We start from the raw sequence: 19,007 nt of genomic DNA, 5'->3' as shown, positions 1-19,007 counted from the left end.
CAAGTGTGATGCAGGTGATACAGGCTCTCTATCCACCACTTCAGCTGCAAGGAAGACGGGGCTCCCAGGCAACCTCTTAACCAATAATGGACTAGAGATACATTTAACTACCATTCTGGATATATTACTTTATCATGTCTATTATACACAACTGTTTTTAATATATTTAGTGAAGTCAAACAGACTTGTATTATAGTCCACAGAAAGAAAGACAGGAATCATCCAGAATTAAGTCAGAATTTCTCCCAGTTAGATTCTATTTTGCAAACCTATGAGCACAGTCCCTTAGTTGATCAAATACTCAGCTGAGAGGCCACCAAATGGCATATTATAGAAAGTAGGTCTTCATCAATTAAATAATCACTAATAAAAGGTTAAATTCAATGAAAGTTTCGATAGGTAATAAGTCAATAGAAAGTAAACAATTATGACCAGAATGCATAAAAACAAAATGGTCAATGACATTATTCATTTGGGAGTTTATACAGCTTGAACTTCATGTAGTTTTTTAGGACAGACCTTGGTGACTAGTTGGTTATGGAAGGAAAACAAGGATGCCAGTGGCACAGTCAGCTCATAAAATTCAAGTGTTTCTCAAATTTTACAAAAGATTCTCATTATTCAAGGTTGTTGTATTCTATAAAGTCTCAAACAATTAGCAAATACTGAATCACTGCTCCTAGGCGAAATAGAAGATTAGGTTCCTGTGAGCCTCTGGTCATATTATCATCAACCAATCAATACATGACCCAGTTTTACGTATGTTTCTGTTTACAGACATCTTTTTTAATATACACTGTTGACTCATTAACATTAAATTCACAGCCAATAGCACTGTAGCTCATGGCTGAATGAAGCTTATGTAACACAAATATTTTCTCCATCAGGCACATCACAGCTTTCTTGCACTTAGGAACACTGCATAACACTTCAGCCCTATGCTTGGGGACCATCTGAAAATAGTATCACCAACAAAAAATACAAAACTACAAAAAACATGGCACTAAATAAACCATGAAAAGAACACTTGTTTACAGTAAGAGAGCTGAAACAAGAAGGCAGAGTGTCTGATATCAGCTGAGAATGTGTGTGTGAGGCGATTCCAATTTTTTGCCTCTCTGCCCATGTCCACAGAAGACCATGAAAGCTCCCCAAGTATTGATGTGGGGTTACAAATAAATTTTTGCCACTAATGATTTTGCAAATACAGAATCTACAAATAATGAAATCACCTGTATTTACCACTATAGAGAACTATTTCTATTTCCCTATGATGCTCCTTCCTACTATTCTATTGCACTTACTAATTCTCTTTTGTGGTCCTATTTAACTTCTATTTTTCCTTTTAAACCTTCCTCAGAAAACCAAACACACACCAACCTCCTCCTCCTGTTACCTTTGCCTCTTACAATCATCTCTATCTTGCACAAATCAGATTATACTGAATTTACTGACATTCTCCTTTACTGGACTATAAAATTCATTAAGGTTAATGACCATGTCCTAATACATGTATATAATTACCTTTACTGTGATTACCATGTGCCAGGCCACATATTAAAAGGTGCTTCACATACAATACCTTGTTTAATCTTAGAATAATACCATCATCACCATTTTACAGTTGCAGAAACAGGCCTAGATCACTCATGTCACTTGCCATATCATCACAGGCTGCAGAGCTGATATTGAATCTAAAGCCCAAGCTTTTAACCATTATGTTATCCTCAATAAATATTAGTTACCATGTATTATTGACTGCTTACTATGTGCCAAGCATGGTATTAAATGCTTTACACAAATTATCTCATTGAATCTACTTTTACCATCTCCATGTGTTCAATGCATAGCAAAGTGCATGACACATAAATGTTTGTTGGGTTGAATTTATTTCTTTCTGTTTCTGAACCTTCTTTCTAAAACTAACAACATGAAAACTCTCTACATTTCCAGCAGTGGCCAGAACATCTTTCAATGTTACACAACCCTTCTCCCCTACCAAGTTCCTCACCTTCTCATTTATATTCTCCTGTGGTTTTGCTATTGGTGTCTGATAATCCACAAGGCAACTTCTCAAAGCTATGGTAGTACAGAAGGGAGCAGAAGCACTGTTTATTTGAAAAGGTCTTTCTCTTTAACAATAATTTCTGGTAGTGCTTTATATTATGACCTAAATCCTTATGAAGTAACAGAATCATGGAAGAGTTAAGTGTTGCTTGAGGGCTGTGAGATAAGCCCTGTCTGACACTAAAGGAGGATTTTGTTTCCCAATGTAGATTTGGACTCCAAATTAATATGACGTCTTACAGTGAGTTCAGGACAGGCAGAGAGTTGGTTTTAGGGATGAGAAGTAAAAGGGAGTGAGCTTGTAGGAAAATGAGTAGGCTGCAGAAGGTTTGCAAGAAACAGCAGTGTTCACATATGTTACATATTCATTACATCAATGAATAGGGTCAAGGTGGGCTTAGCCTTAGGGCTAGAGTCAAAATCATTCATCTTCTTTCAAAGATAAAATTGTAAAGAAGACAAGATTTGAGATTTCACTTCTCTCTTTCTGTCCTCTTCCCCAGAATATTCCAAATAATTTAAAAAACAATTACTGTCAACAGTACAGCCAGGAAAATTGACCCATAATACAGAATTCTAAATGCCTTAAAAAGGCTCACTGTTCTCCCAGTTATGTGTCATGGTTCTGCTATTGGTCACTGTAATATTTACTAAACAGAAGAATCTCTAAGTGAATTCCAAACCTAAGGCCTATCGCAGAGGAAGTAAACCAAATGCCTCCTGGGACCAAACAAGAACGTGAAATTACTAGAGAAATAAGGAGTAGACTCATCTTAAGGAGTAGCCAGTGTTCAGCTCCAGCACATTCATAGTTGTCAGAAAGAATAAAACCCTCTGTTGTCAAGTCTTTCAGCTTTTCAAGAGAAGACACAATCCTAGGTTTCCAGGTGAAATCTCCTGGTTTAAATGTGGGCAATTAATTTAAAACAAAAATGTAAACACAGTGCATGCCAAATAAACATCTGTTGACTTACCCAGTGGGGGGGGGGGGGTGTACCAGTTTGCAATGAGTGGCCAGCATAGTCCTAATAGCCTAGGGAATATTTTAGGGACCTCTTTCAAATCATTCATTGTGCCTCATTGCCCCCAAGAAATGGCAGTCTTGGAGGCCATCCTCTGAACAGAGTTATCTCCTCCTCCTGTGTCCTTGGTCTCCTATAGACCCTGCCTTTTATGAGTAAGCATTTGTCTCAGAAATGTGATTTCCAGACCTCTGCAGACACCCTGCACTCCACCCTCTGTGTGGATGATCTATAACCTCTGACAGACAGGGGGCTGGCTGCAGCAGGTCTCCGTGTGTGCTGGGGAGCTGCTCTTGGAGGGCTCTCCTATCTCCTCCTCCTGACCTCAACTCTCACTCCTACTCTCTCCATCTTTCCTTTGAAGATCCGTTTACCTTTCTTTTCTCTCTCTTCTTTCCTCTCCCAGTTCTATTGTATGATCTTTTTCTTTCTTTCTCTTCTTTTCTTCTTTTCTCCTTATTTGTTTATCCTATCCTCTCCACCCTTGTCCTCTCTATTACTTTCCTTTTCTCTCCTCCCCCATCCCTTCCCTTCCTCTCCCTCTCCCAGAACGTAGGAACTGCAAGAGAGCTCGCTCACCAGGAATACACCAACACTGGCTTCGAGTATTTCTTGTGGTGGGAACGGAGGGTTAGGGAGCCCTTGCGCTCCATCAAGTCCGTGGGTCCGAGTTCAAACCAGCATTGCCTACCGCTGCACCAGTCCTGGCAGGAGCTGTCAGAGCTCTCCATGGCGGCCCTCCTGGTACAGAAAATTTTCCTATCCTGTTCTCTGCGCCGACAATGATCAAGATTCGGCGTCTCTCATCTCCTAAGCAACCTGGGGCGGGGTCAATGGAAAGGACGGGCCAATAGATGGCCGGCTCCCTCACATCTAATAGCCCTGGTTTCCTAGACTGTACACTCAGTTATTGATTAGAAAGAAACTACACTTCCCAGAATGCAATGAGGTGAGTGATCGGGATACGCAGAGGTTGAGATGGACAATTACATCCTGGGATCTGTAGTTTCGCCCTCCCACCAGCCGACTCCTTAGAGTGGGCGGAGTTAAGGGGGGAGGGCAGGGTCGGTTAAGGACGAAGTGGACTTGAGCCCGGACCAGGTCTGTTCTGGATGTCCTTAGAGAAATTTCTTTTCACCATTCATCATCTGTTGCCACTGCACCTTCTAATTACAAATTATGTAAATTTGACTAAAAGGAGCAACAGAACACCCCTCAAACCCTAAAATATGTCATTTCTGTACAGCTTTTCTAAGAAAGAGGAGGAGCGGAATCATTTAGCAAATCAGCCAACAAGTTTGAGGATGAAAAAGGCTTGGCTGGTTCCAGTTTCAGCTGCTCAACCTTTATAATTTATAAGCACGAGTTTCTTCCTCTGAAAAAAGGAGGGGATGGGACTGTGGAGGAAGTGAGATGGACCCAAAAATCTGTGGTCCCTTCAGTCTGTAATGGCTGAAAGACACGACCTCAAGGTAGTTTAGGGCTCTGGGGCATTCAGCTCCCCAAGATTTGCCAAGTTCTTGTTTTAACATTCGCTATGTTGTGACAACACGAATTCATCACATTATTGTCTTGTGAGTTATACGCAAGAAGGAGATTTCAAAAAGATTATCTATGGTATTGCTACCAAAAAAAAAAAAATCATTGGATAACTGTCTTGTGCTTATTCCGCTTTTGAATTTCCAAGAAAAGAATATTTAGCACATGAGAATTCTCCTCCCCAACCTTAGTCGAGCACCTTAAGGATATTCACAGACTTAATCATGGCCATTCCTCCGACCTGGCACAGTGCTTAGTACATGCCATCATTTCAGATTGTTGAGTGAACTAACGAATGAATATTTCATTTGATTACCTTAGGTTTACCTGGGACTCCATAAATTCCAGAAGTTTCTTACTTTAAGGAGACCATATGTACACAAAAAAAATCAAACTTAAAAACACTAATTAAGAGATATTTCACATTACAAATAGATTCTTTAGTTAACAAAAGATTTATTACAGCACTCCTGTAAACAGTGAAGTGCTCTTCTGGGTCGGTTTTCAAAAATTTGATTACACACAACTACTAAGGGCTTTTCTGTGGCCTGTGGTGCCCAGTGTGGGCACCCGTGGTATGCTTAGGCCCCTATTTTACTGACAGCCACAGTTAAACCATTTATTAGAACCAAATAAATAGTCCACTGTCACCAGATCAGTGCTAGTAGAGCACTGACCACTATTTGAGCCCTTTTCTTTCTGAAGGAGTGAAAAGAAAAATAGAAATTAAAAGTTCTTTAGCTCAATTCTGTCCAATCAAAGCCCACACATTGCTGTCACTCCCAAAATATTACCATCATACTATCATTTGGTTTATTTTACTTATGCTTAAAGTGTATTCATTTTATGTATGCTTTAAGTGGTGGCAACATAAGTGCAACCAAGATGTCAGGTCTCTGTAGCCAATTTGACTCAAGAGATGGAAGCTGCCCAGAGCCATGCCCTTTCCACTGTGCACTGCTACTGCAGAGATTTAAAAGCTCTTCAGCACACCAAGTAGCTGTATATGAAGAAAACAAACAAAACATAGTATTTTAGAGTTCCTTAAACCAAGCTGACAGCCTTTTGGAGTCTATGAATATGCTTCTTTCTTACACTCTTTCCCCTTTATATCAGCTTTATACACTTTATTGTCTTCTGGGTCTACTAAATACTTTTCAACATCCTCAAGTTGGGATGTAGATTAATTCTCTATACCCTCAAGGCCAGACATATTTTATTCTTTTTGTATACACCAGTACATTCTGTGGAACTTTTGGTTTGCTGAGTCCTTCCTTATCAGTAATACAACAGTATTTATCACAGAGGAGTTTTGTGAGAATTACATACAATGATAAATACATTGAAAATAGGAGGAATAGTGCCTAATACATGCTCAGCCCTCAATTAAATTTCAACTATTAATGCTATCACTGAAAGAGAGCAGGACCATGTGTCCACTCCACCCCACCACACCTGCCTCTGGTTTATAGAAAAGCTGAAGTCTCCCACACCTCCCTGAGTCACGGAAGAGCAGGCTCAAGCAGTTGTTTAGGACAAACCTGCAGACACTGGGGGATGGCAACGACTCTGACCAGTTAGCTCAACAATTAACTGAGATTATTCCTTCATTGACCTTTAAAACTTTCATGGTTGAACAGAATCTTTGGAGATGGTTTTTTGGGTAGGGGTGCTTGATCCACTAGATTGCAGGCATTCTGATTAAAAGCAACTTTCCTGTTTGTTACCAAGGCTGTTGCCCCTAGGATCATATCCCTGCCCCTCCCTCAAATAGAAACCAATTACTCTTATCTAAGTCTCAGGAGGCAGCTGTAGAGAAGAAACAAGAAGTGGTTAGAACACAGTCCAAGATAGTGGAGGATTTGACTTCCAGTGGACCTTGAGCCTTATTATACACTCACTGTAATGTATTAGCATGGTAAATGACACGCCTACCAGTGCCATGACAGTTGATGACTGCCATGACAACAACCAGAAAAGTCCATACAAGAACTGAAAAACTCAAACTAGGACTGATTGGCTCCATTGCACCCGGAAGGAGGACATGATAGTGGAAGCCTCTCATAAAAGTCCACATGGCCTAACCCTGTCCAGAGTTGTCCCAACCACCTATCTTGACTAACAGCTCCCTGCTTGAGCACCTCTTCCTCACTCAAGTGCTTTTCTTCCCTTCTGCCTGCTTTTCTTCCTTTGCCACTTCTGAGAAATAAAGTGGCTGTTCACTTGTCCCTCTGCCTCTGCTGTGAGAATTCTTTCACAGTCAGTGGCAAGAACCCACACTTTGGTGGCCTTCCTAATTTAGGGGTCCCTCCATCGGCTAACATTATTATATCCTAACTTTATCCTTATCATTGGGGAAAAGTACTCTAAAATGTGCTTCTTGTTTGTGTGGAGTTTCCTAAGTATACTTCACTGTTTTTCAAGCTTTGTCTTTCTAAAGGTCTATTTAATGAATATCTTTTTATCATATGTTAATATGAAATTTAATAGTCTGAATCAAAAAATGTTGGCAAGATACTTGGATACGTTACCAGTGATAACAATGGTTTTGTATTCATATGGAATCTTTTCTCTTCAAGACCATTAAAAAGCTTTGTTCTTTATAAATATGAAATCACTGATCCTCAACATATTTGAGTTATTCCTGTTTTCCTCAAATTTCATCAAATCAATGAAATGTAAGGCTTAATGCAACACTTTCTATTTATATTAAATCTCTTTTCACCATAATATACTTAGGGTGAGAAAATTCAGCTCAGGTGGCTGAAACAGGACTTCTCTGCCGGATATAAATGGCCACAGAGGTTAACCTCTTTACCATGTTCTTTCCTTCCTGTTTCAATAGTCTGCCCAATTCCTGGAGAAGCCCCTGCTCAGGACCTTCCAAAGTCACCATCAGCGTGTCCTCCCCCAGCATTAAAATTTCTTCTACCAAATGTCATGCAATTAAGCTGAGAGAAAAAAATTCAATTATGTAAAAAAATTCACTTGTCCTATCTTCATGTTGAATCTAGTTTAAATCTATTAAAAACTTGTACTTAAATTATATAGCATTTAGAAGTTTAAAACTAAGTATTTATGTCCTAATCAAGGATTGCATAGTAATTTTTTAGTTCTCCAGAAATAGGGACCTTCTATCACCCAAAATATATATACCTAGGGGTTCACTTTCAAACATTTTGTACAAAAAAGTTGGAGTCCATCAGCTCTGTCAAAATGAATGAGAGGTGTCTGGTCCTCCCTGATCCCTCTGTCCCCTCATCTCCTGTCCTCTCCTTCTCCCTTCTTTTCCTTTTCCCCACTTTTCCTCCCCTTATCCCTTCCTCTTCCATCTCTTTTCCTTCTCTTCTTTTCTTCTTCCCTCTCCTTCTTTCTCTCTCTGCCTTCCCTCTCCCTGTTTCCTCCTCCTCTTCCTCCTCTGAGAAGTGGTATGGATTTTAGAGTCAGAATCTACTACTGAGCACCCAAGACAATCTGGTAAAATTTAGTTATAAGAAAAATATGAAAGAAAAATAATAAGACCTAGTAATTAGGGCCAAAATGTATATGAATAAGCTCATGTTTAATGACACAGGATCTCTCAAAGGAGTCAATTCCAACAAGAACTACAAACTTCTTTCTTTTTGTTTAACTGTTCATAACTACCAACAGTCTTTTTTAGAAGAATTTAACCTTGAGTATGATTCCTCTATGCTTCTAATTTGGATTGTAAACCTATTAGACATCGACCTGCTCTGAAACCATTATTATTAACTAGTATTGATTAAGTCCTGTCATGCAATAGGCATTATTTCTAGAACTCCTACTCTCAGCATGGGGGATTAATTTATTAAATATTCAATGTATAGTATTCCATAATTCAGCATTTCCCTGATTTTTATATCTAATCCAGCCAATAACTGAAATGTTTTCAGAGAACTGTTCATAACTATTATATTAAAATTTTAATGTCCTGGGTTAGTAATGACATGCTCTAAAATACATGTAGATTAGTGATTTCTTTAATATCCTACAAGTTGGATATCCTAAATTATTCAAAGACTGAGTATCCATTTTCACAAATGATCTAAACCCTTGGTTTCTTCCTTTTCTCTTCTGTGCTGCTTTGGTGTTTTGGCACCTTCACTGTTTATTAGCAACAAGAATGAGACAATTTAGCTACCAGTTAACAGAGTGGTGCTGGAAATGATGTTCAGTATCTTTGTGGCTTTCTTTGTATCTTGTGATCTTTAATCTAAATAAAGGAACATTTTCTCCCAGGGAAGAAGCTCAAAGGAAAGCAACTGGATTTGGGCTCTTTTCTGCTCTTGGTGGTGGTAGACATTTTCCCATGTCCCCCACAAGTCTGCATGGTGAGCAGGCTGGTAAGAAACTGACTGAAAGGCTTCTCCAAGAGGGTCAGGTGTGTGCAGAAAGTTTCTGGTTGTTGAGTAAGCCAAGCACACAACTGAGAATGCTGAGTCATCAGTCTGGAGTAGAGGTAGGGGAGCTCAGGGCAGAAGCTGGAAAACTTTCTGAACCTTGAGGGACATTCTCAGCACTGCATGATTTTGAGTTGTCAGTGTTCAGTTGGCATATGTCAGACCTATGCTTCTGTTTCCTCTGTTAATTAAATCTCTTTCTATAGCATCATGGTTAGGTTGCTTTAAATTAGGGATGCTTAGGCTGTTTCAGGAGAAGGATCACTTTCTAAAAAGCCAAAAGAGGGCTGAGAACAAATACAACAGTAAAAGATAATGTTAATAAAGGAAATAAAGACCTAAGAGTGAGGATCTTCAAGACCAAGGGTTATTTACTTTCTTGTCATCCATTTTATGACTAATTAGTATATTTCTTACAATTTGGAGCATGGTTCAAGTTGGGAAAGAGAGTTGAAAAGTTTCTTTTCATAAGAAGCTGGAGGTACTGTTCAACAAATAGTGTTGGTCAGAAAAGGAGTATTTCTGAGGTGGTACTCTTGGAGCTATAAAGGTGAGTCCACCATGAAGCTCTAGAGGAATTAGAGGAAGGGTCAGCTGCTATATTACTCCCCCACCTTAACAACTCCTCTCTTCTTCCTGGGTTCACCATGTAGCTTCTTGCCCTGCTAGGATTGAGGAATGAAGGAGAGGTAAGCAGGGAGGATAGTCTCATTTGACTGCTGACCTTGTAATTTTCTGTCAAGGCCCTCTGGGTGATGATGCCTAAATATTGCTCATGGGGAACTTTTGTGGGTTCCTCAAGGGCCCCTGAGAGAACTTCATTGTTGTTAAAGAGCAGGCTATGCATCCTCCTGATTGTTTAGATCACCCTACCCTCACAGGCATACATCTTGGGCAATCTCTTGAAATCAGCTCATACCCAGCTACTCTTTCCAATGTCCATTCTTGTTCATGGAAAACAGCACTTTTGGTGCCCTCCAAATCTTGGAAGCAGAAGCTGCTTCTTTCCAGGGTCTGCCATCATACAGAGCTCCAGGGTGCCTTTAACCTTTAGACATGTCTAGGCTAGAAATGGACACCACTCACCAGGTGCTCCAAATTCCTGCAATACATGTCAAGCTCTCTGAGAGAATTCTAAAACTCCTCACCAGTTCCACCATGGGAGGTAGGGAGCAGGGGTGCGAAGGTGGTTCACACCAACAAGCAATTCTCAGGCCACCAGCTGGGAGTCCTATAATTCAACTCAATTCGGACATTATCTACTCAGAGATAGCATCAGATTCCACAGGTTAAGGGTTCAGTCCCACAAGACTGCTCCCTACCCATCAGTCACACATCCAGGTTGCTACCTGTACTGCTGACCTGCTGGCTATATAAATCAGAGGTTCCCATGACTCCTTCCACAAGTTTAAACAAATTGCTAGAATAGCTCACAGAACTCAGAAAACATTTTACTTACTAGATGATCAGTTTATTATAAAAGGATATAGCACAGGAACAGCCAGATGGAAAAGATTCAGAGACCAAGGTATGGGGAAAGGGTGACAAAGCTTCCCTGCTCTCACCAGGTGCACAACTCTCCCCAAATCTTCACATGTTCTCTAACTTAGAAGCTCTCTGCACCCTATTCTTTTTGTTTTTTATGGAGGCTTCATTATATTGGCATGATTGACTAAATCCCTGGCCACTGGCAACTGATTCAACCTCCAAGCCCTCTTTTCTTCCTAGAGATCGGGGGTGGGGCTGAAATGTCCTACCCTCAAACCACTTTGTTGGTTCTGCTAGCAACCTACCCTTATCCTTAGGTGCGGTCCAGAAGTCACCTTATTTACATAACAGGAGCTACCTTTGTTGCTCTCCTCACTTTGGGAATTTGAAGGATTTAAAAGCTCTGTGAGCTAGGAACTGAGGACAGAGACCAAATATGTATTTCTTATTATAAATCACAATACCACACTTGGCTTGAATGGAAAAGGGAGAAAAGAAGAGGAAACTACAGGGTTATGCCAACTCTCTCTAAAGAAATCTTCACTACTGCTCTCCTTCCCTTCCATCAATCTGACCTTCATATATATATATGTTTGTGTGCATATAGGTAAATAGATAGGTAGGTGATATAGATCTACCTATACATATATATACATGCAGAGGGTGGGTGATGGTGGACCCATAGCAAAACCTACCATGCTGGTCTGGCACCTGGTTTCAACACTCAGCACATGTATCAACTTCTCTGTGAAAGTGTCTCCCCCTCCTCACATCACACCCCACATTCTCCAGCTAGAACTGATCACTCCTTCCTTTCTGCTCCCGCAGTTATCTTGAACCCATTTTTATGATGGTACATATTATACTGTATAAAAGTTGATTTTTTATATGTTTATCTTCCCTGCTAGAGTGACTTGAAGACACCACCATTTTGGCATTCCCAGTGTGTAGCATAATGCCTGGAACCTGCATGGCAGTGGAGAAAAAGCAAAGCCAAAATTCACTGAGTATTTTCTAGTTGTCAGGCACCATACTGGGCACACCAACATATATTATATTATCCCATCTATTCATCACAGCAGTCTTACGAAATTGAAACTATTTTAGACTTATTTTAAAGGTGAAAAAAAATAGGGGTTTAGTTAATTTAAGTGACTTTCCAAAATCATGCAGCTAAATAGTGAAGACAAGATTTGAATGCAGTCAGTTGGACTCCCAACCCAATCTTTACTCAATATTGTCTCCTAGTGTAATAGAACAGTAACAAATTATAGTTAAAATTGTGGCTTATTTTCTAATTAATTAAAATTATTTTTAAAATTTTGATTGAAATTAATTTTTAAATTTCCCTTAACTAAATATAATTTTACTATAAATTTTATTCCAAATTTACTTTGAGTATTTTACTTAACATGTATCATTTATGTGAAAATATTTAGAACAGGTATCCTTAATGAGAATTTGTAACTCAAACAAAAATATTTACAGCTTTATTTTCAGTAACCTCTAGTTGAAACATACATTTCCTTCTATTATGAATGGAGGCAACAGACCACAATGGCATTAGCACATATGTCACAAACAGATCATAGATACCTTGTTCTTACATTATTGCTGTTGAAAATATCCCAAAATAGCATTTGCACTCATACTACTTTGAAATTCTGATTGTTATTAGATCCATGCTGTATCTTGTTAATTAAGGCATTAATTTAAAAAATCACATTTAATACTATATCCCAAATTTGTGGGGGGTTTGAGTATTTGGATAAGCTATGATTAGTTCCCTTTGTAATCTTGCATACTTTTTATGCATCTAAAAATCATTATTCAGAAAAGGGGTCTATAGACTTCACCAGATGCTCAAAAGTTCCATTTCACACACACACACACACACACACACACACACACACACAAAATTTTAAGAACCCTTGGTTTTTTTAAACATATAAATAATGTATTAAGCATAAACTAAATTCTTTGTTATTTGTTAATTTTTTAAAAGTCTACTGTGCATTTGTTCCTGAATCTACTTTTTTTTTTAAACCAAGAAAAAATGTAATAAAGATTTAGACCTGATTTAGTGGAGATTGAATATATGTTTGATGAATGAAAAAGTAAATAAATAATAACTAAAAATATTATGAAGAAAACTTAACATCATCAACCAAAACATTATGAAAGATTAGTATTAACAAAAGACAGGCTGAAATTATAATAGTCAAACTATTTGGAAAGAAACTTAGGAGCATTTGACCAAAAGGAAAATTTTCTAGATCCTTAAGACCTTTTTACTTTGCCAACTCTGGAAGACAGAGTCTGACAACAATAACAAAAAAAGTGCAGAGGGAAATGAAAACTTCCCTGCTTTTAGGATTAAATTTGAAGTACTCAAATAATTGCTTTAGTATAAATTAGGTCCAGAGATTTTCCAAGTAACACTAATGATTTCTAGTTAAAGTTTCCCTAATTATAGTCACTCAGTTAGTAGACTATTCATCAACAAATGACAGAAAGCCAAATCAAACTGGTTAGTACAGAAAGAAGAAATTCTGGACACATTTAACCAGAATTTAACCAGGGGCACATCTGGCTTCAAGCGCTTCCGATCCCAGGAGCTGATGTCTTTGGGATACCGTTTCACTATTTCTTAGTTCTGCTTTCCTTCTAGGTTTAGCTTATTCTCAGGCAAGCTCTCCCCAAATGGCCACTTACTTACATTGTTCCCCCATTCTCTCACGATGTAAAGTGTTCTTCTTTCCTCTAGCTCCAACAAAAGTCCTGGGCATTGACTGACCTGAACTGACTTCTGTGATCATTCTGAAAAAATCACTAGGGCCAGGGCTAGGGTTGATGTAGTACTCTCCCCAGCTTGATCTGTGTCATAGGTTTCCTTCCAAGGCGAGGTCTACCCTTTCTGAGCTATCTAGACCAAAAGTATGGGATTGGACTAAAGGGGAAAAAATTTTTCCCAGAATAAGGGGAAAGCATACCTGGTAGGCAAAAACAACAGATACCCCACTATAGATAGGAACAATAAAACATCCCATCCATATAACACTTTTTAAAAAATACTTTTACATATACTTTCTTACTTGGCCCTTACAAAAAGTATATGGGTACATATTGTCATTTCTTTTTCTAAGATGAGTAAATTGAATCACAAATCCAGTAAGAGGCAAAGCCAATCTTATATTCTTATCTTTAGACTCCAAGGATTGCTGGAGTCTGGTCTCCAGGACTACAGGACTATTTCTTCAGTTTAGCCTTCAAAACTTTTTTCGGATATGTTATAACTTTCTACCTAAGGCATTAGGTAGGTATACGTTGGGTTAGCAGTATGTTTACAAAATTCCTCCCTTGTTAATTTCCTATGAAATCACACAATTCAGTTCCTCAAAGCTTTCATAAAATGTAGTTAAGGGTCTCTTGTCCCTTTGCCTTGTCAATTGGGATCAAATTTCATTTCTGTCCTGAAGAACATCTGGCTCATATTTTGGTTTCTTTTGCTCTCATCCTCCCTGTGTCTGGATTGATTTTCCTTTCTCTGAGCAATCCCAACCCCTCTGTTTTGTCCATTGTCCCTGATTGGACTAGAGGACTTGAGTCTTTCTTCCTAAGAGTTCTCTTATCACTCCAAAATCCAGAGATGGAAAAGTGTATCTGGAATTCTAAAAGCTATTCAACATAAGCTTTTATTCCACAGTAGAAGACTAAGTGTGTTGTTTTCCCCAAAGTGATGATTTTAGAGCAAGTGAGGTTTTATTTTTATATAAAATTCTAAGGAAAAAAACCCCAAGATTGCTATATCTTCTATATAAATATTCAGAAAGACTGTATCCAGTTCTATCAAGAATTACAATTTTAATACTAAAAGAAACTACCCTGAAATATATTTTAAATGTAATTATATACCTCATGCTGTATCATCTCTTCTCATTTACCAGTGTCTACTCTATTTAGTTTAAGATGAACTAAATTTCTATTTCTGAGTCAACCTTATTATTATTGAAAAACGCATTATATTTTCTCCCAGTCTGAGTACACAGGAGGAGAATACTTTGTGTAAAAATTAACTGCCTTCTTTTTCTTGGCACATTATGAGGACTATTTTGGAAGTAAAATATATTAATGACTATTCTGAGTCACCAAATTGAAAGTTTTCTTCTATACTGTGACAGAAAATTTCCTTCCATTATAGTCAAAATATGAGATAAATATTTTTCCCTGATGGCTATAATTTCTTATTTTCTATCTAAATGTATAAGAGTCATGGAATAAACAAGCCTAGAATCTGAGCTCACAGGAAGGGAGAGTAAAGGTTATTTTGTATAGCATCTTAGCCAAAGTAGAAATGTACTCCTGGTCTCTAAAATACTACTGAGAGTACTTATCCTACCTCCACATGAGCTCAGAGATCAGGGCTCACACTTCACAATGGTGGCCCAGTTCAATTCTGTACAAATATAATAAATCCCATTTTATGTTGAGCTAACTTGAACCTTCTTGCTAGATGTACCTGTTGGTTCTGCTTCTTGAAGATAAAAGACAGGTCTTATTTCTCTCCCACACAAGATGCTTTCAGACATTTGAAGAAGTTCTAATATGGCTTCTCTTTTCCCAGGTAAACAAAGTAAACAGACTTACCTGTTCTTCATCTTTATTATGGCTGAACCTCTGGATGTGCATCACTTTGATCATAATTCCCTTAAAAACATGCCTCTCAGAAAAGAGCACAGTATTTTATTTTAACTAATGCTGAGTACAGTGGAACTATGTGTCCCATACATTTGATTCTGTGATTTATTAGCACAACCTAAGCAGGAGAGGAAGGAAGAGAGGATAGGAGAAAAGAAGAAAGAAGGAGGGAAGGAAGGAGGAATAAACAGAAAACAGATGAACTGAAACCAGATCAGGGAGAAACAAACAAATTCAAAATATATGCATGTCCCAAGGCTAATACTTGGATCAAACCATCTGGAAACTAAACTTTTGGACCTCTGGCAAGGTTGGTGAGCTTATATCAAGCCTCCTGCATTAAGCCTGGGGCTTTTGAAGAAACAATTGAAGGGGCCTATGAAAATACAAATCCTTTCTAAAGCAAACCATCCCCAATTTAGACTTTCAAGATTCCTCCAGATTAAATTCAGCAAATGTGAGCTCACACACACACACACACACACACACACACACAAAACTACTGGCAAACACAGAAAGAAATAATCTAGGATAAGCAAAACAACAAAGAACAGATTTAGGTCCCCTACGCCTCAACTCAGGTATTCAAATAATTAGAAGCAGCATATGAGATAATTCTGAATGGAAATTCTAAAGAAACAAATCTTGGAATCATAAAACAATCTGATTAAGGGATAAATCACTCTCAAAAAATGATCAGAGGTGGGGGAGGGTATAGCTCAAGTGGTAGAGCACATGCTTAGAATGCATGAGGTTCTGGGTTCAATCCCCAGGACCTCCTCTAAGAATAAATAAATAAATAAAACCTGATTATCTCTTCCCACCAAAAAAAACCCCAAAAAAACCCAAAAACAAAACCTAAAGAAAAATGCTTAAAATATGATCAGAGAAATTTTCAATGTGAACATGGATGCATTAATCAGTGGTTGCCCCCTGTCAGCATGGAAATCTGAAAACCACAAATATTTGGAAAATAAAAATTTTAACTCTGTTAAAATTAAGAGACTACAAAATATTTACAAAGGCCTGTAGGATTCACGTGGCAGTAAGTGCAGAAGAGCCTAAGAACAATGTGGTAGGCAGAATCCTAAAATCCATGTTCCACCCCTTCCCCTAACCAATATTTCCTGCCCTAATCTGAGGGAGTATGAATATGATGAATGCAATACTGTATCTGTGATTACGTTATATTATATGGCAGATGGGATTTTGCATATGCAATTAAGAGTACTAATCAGCTAGTTCTTTTGACATACCTTATCAATTTTAGATTAAACTTGTCAATATGTTGAAAATAATCTTGCTGGAATTTTTGCAGAAATTGTATTAAACCTGTAGATCAAATTGGGGAGAATTGACATCTTATCTTTGTTGAGTTTCCCAATCAATGAACAAAGTATATCTCTCCATTTATTTGGTGTTTTTTGTTTGTTTTGTTTTTGTTCTTTTTTTTTTTTTTTAACATTTTTTATTGAGTTATAATCATTTCACAATGTTGTGTCAAATTCTAGAGAAGACCACAATTTTTCAGTTATACATGAACATACATATATTCATTGTCACATTTTTTTCTCTGTGAGCTACCATAGATCTTGTATATATTTTCCTGTGCTATACAGTATAATCTTGTTTATCTATTCTACATTTTGAAATCCCAGTCTGTCCCTTCCCACCCCCCGCCCCCTTGTTTTAGTTCTTTAATAGGCATTTTGCAGTTTTCACACATAGATCCTACATATTCAGTTATATTTAGTTATATTTATACTTAGTCATTTTATTTTGCACCTATTATAAATGGTATTGTGTTTTTAAATGTGGTTTCTAATTGCTCATTGCTAATGTATAGAGATGCAATTGACTTTTGTGCATTGACCTTTTACACTGTGGCATTCTTAAACTTCCTTATTAGTTCTGTTCTCTCTCTCTCTCTCTCATGGCTCTCTGGGTTTTTATATGTAGACAACCATGACATCTGATGATAGGGATAATTTAATTTCTTCATATCCAATCTGTACATATTTAATTGCTTTATTCCACTGGCTAGGACTTTCACCAGTATGTATAATAGCAGTGGTGACAGTGCACAAAATGGCCCTCTTTCCAATCTTAGGAGGAAGGCACTCAGTTTCTCACCATTGAAGACCATGTTAACTGCGGCAGCCTCTATCTGATTGAGAACATTCCTTTACATTTAAAATTTGGTGACAAAACCTGTGTTAAATTGTACTGAGTTTTATAAAATGCTTTTATATACATATATGTACTAATCAGCTGACTTTGAGTTTATCAAAAGGGAGATTATCCAGGTGAACTTAATCTAATCACACGAGCCCTTTGAAAACAGTTTTCTCTGTCAATTGGCAGAAAGGAAAGTCAGAGAAATCTAAAACAGAAAGATTCAAGGCACTGTTGCTACTTTGGAAGATGGAAGGGCCACATGAACGATGGGAGAGTGGCCTCTAAGAGATATAAGAATGGTCCACAATGACAGCTAGTAGTAAAATTGAGATTCCAGTCCTAAATGGTAAGGAAATGTGTTCTGCCAACAACCAAAATAAGCTTTGAAGTGATTTACTCCCCAGAGACTCCAGATAAGAGCCCAGTCTAGCTGACACTTGGCCTTGTGAAACCCTAATTAAAGAACTAGTGAAGTCTGCCCAGACTTCTGACCTATGGAACTGTGAGCTATTATATGAGTGTTGTCTTAAGCCATTAAATTTATGGTAATTTGTTATGCAGGAATAGAAAACTAAAATAAGTGATGTTTCAAAAGTACTATTAAAAATGCCTAAGATGATGAGCCATATCTTGATATAAAGTATCCCTAATGAGCTGCAAGTGGATTGGGAAGAAGGCAAAGTGAATGGTATCAGATGGCCCCCATATGACTGATAAGTAGAAGAGGAGAGCTGAAAAAAATCTGCTGGTTTATACTCCCCAATGAGCCCAGTTCTTACAATCTTTGCTAAAAGAGGACATTTTGATTGCTCTTTTCATTAATGTAAAATTGCATCCTCTGTTCCATTTTAATTATTTTGACTTTGAATTATACTTGTTTGATATTAATATTAGAACATCTACTCTGATTATTTGTGTTTTCCTGCTTACTTTTTATTCTTAGTCATCTAGTATCCTCAAGGATGGGGTTCATTTATAGACAGATACAATTAATTTTCTTTTCAAAAGGAAATTTAAACAATTTTCTTCGCCTTATTTTTTGTCTAGTTTCATCATTTTTTCTTTCTTTTCAATATTTTCTTGCTTTCCTTTTATTTCTACCTACTCTATGGACTATGATTTATTTGCTCTTATATTTCCCATTGACTTCAGAAGTATAAATTCTAGTTCTAATTTTACTAGTGGTCCTATGAAGCTTTCCCAGCATAATCTTTAACTTGCACTTTCCTATGTTTCAAGATCAGGAACAAAATATCACCTATTGATAGTGCTGAGAACAAGGTATACCATCATCAAATGTTTATTTGATTAGACTGAGTTGTAATTAATTTGTTCTTCAATCTCATTTGAAGTTATTTGAGATATGGGATTCATACATCTCAGACAGCCGTTGGAGGAGAGGGAAGTTTAAGTAATATGGCCTCTGGTAATACAAGCAGAAATGTTTCTAAATAAATGATAAGAAAGCACTGCCAAAGTTTCATTATTGTTACTACTCATTGTTGAAAACCACTGAAGTGCTACATTTTTAAAGGTATGTATAAAAATTAGTTCAGTAGTTGACAATCAATCTCTCTTTCTGTTCAAACAAAAC

The 19,007-nt window shown here is 37.6% G+C and overlaps 1 protein-coding gene and 1 non-coding gene across 11 annotated transcripts in view; one reads left to right on the top strand and one right to left on the bottom strand.

Annotated features, from left to right (window-relative positions):
• The window catches only part of C4H9orf135 (chromosome 4 C9orf135 homolog), a 240,842-nt gene that overhangs the window by 200,704 nt on the left and 21,131 nt on the right, over positions 1 to 19,007 (bottom strand). For 5 of the 10 annotated variants that reach the window (XR_004319249.1, XR_004319252.1, XR_004319251.1 and 2 more), the window contains exon 1: positions 3,669 to 3,990. The exons of 2 other annotated variants lie outside the window; for them this stretch is intronic. Coding sequence is in view for 4 of the 8 variants with exons in the window: in XM_032477815.1 (XP_032333706.1) it covers positions 3,669 to 3,820 (152 nt within the window). In the remaining 4 variants the exon portion in view is untranslated. Of the gene's footprint in view, positions 1 to 3,668; positions 3,994 to 19,007 lie in introns of those variants that run through there. 3 more of the 10 variants (XM_006172769.3, XM_032477814.1, XM_014551797.2) reach the window with 2 other exon arrangements.
• Positions 15,944 to 16,016, top strand: TRNAS-AGA. Its single transcript has one exon. It is a non-coding gene; the product is annotated as a tRNA-Ser (tRNA).

Source organism: Camelus ferus, chromosome 4, assembly GCF_009834535.1.
Source record: "Camelus ferus isolate YT-003-E chromosome 4, BCGSAC_Cfer_1.0, whole genome shotgun sequence".
NCBI lineage: Eukaryota > Metazoa > Chordata > Mammalia > Artiodactyla > Camelidae > Camelus > Camelus ferus.
The sequence above is the reverse complement of the archived record's forward strand: the minus strand, read 5'-3'. Positions and strand labels throughout refer to the sequence as shown.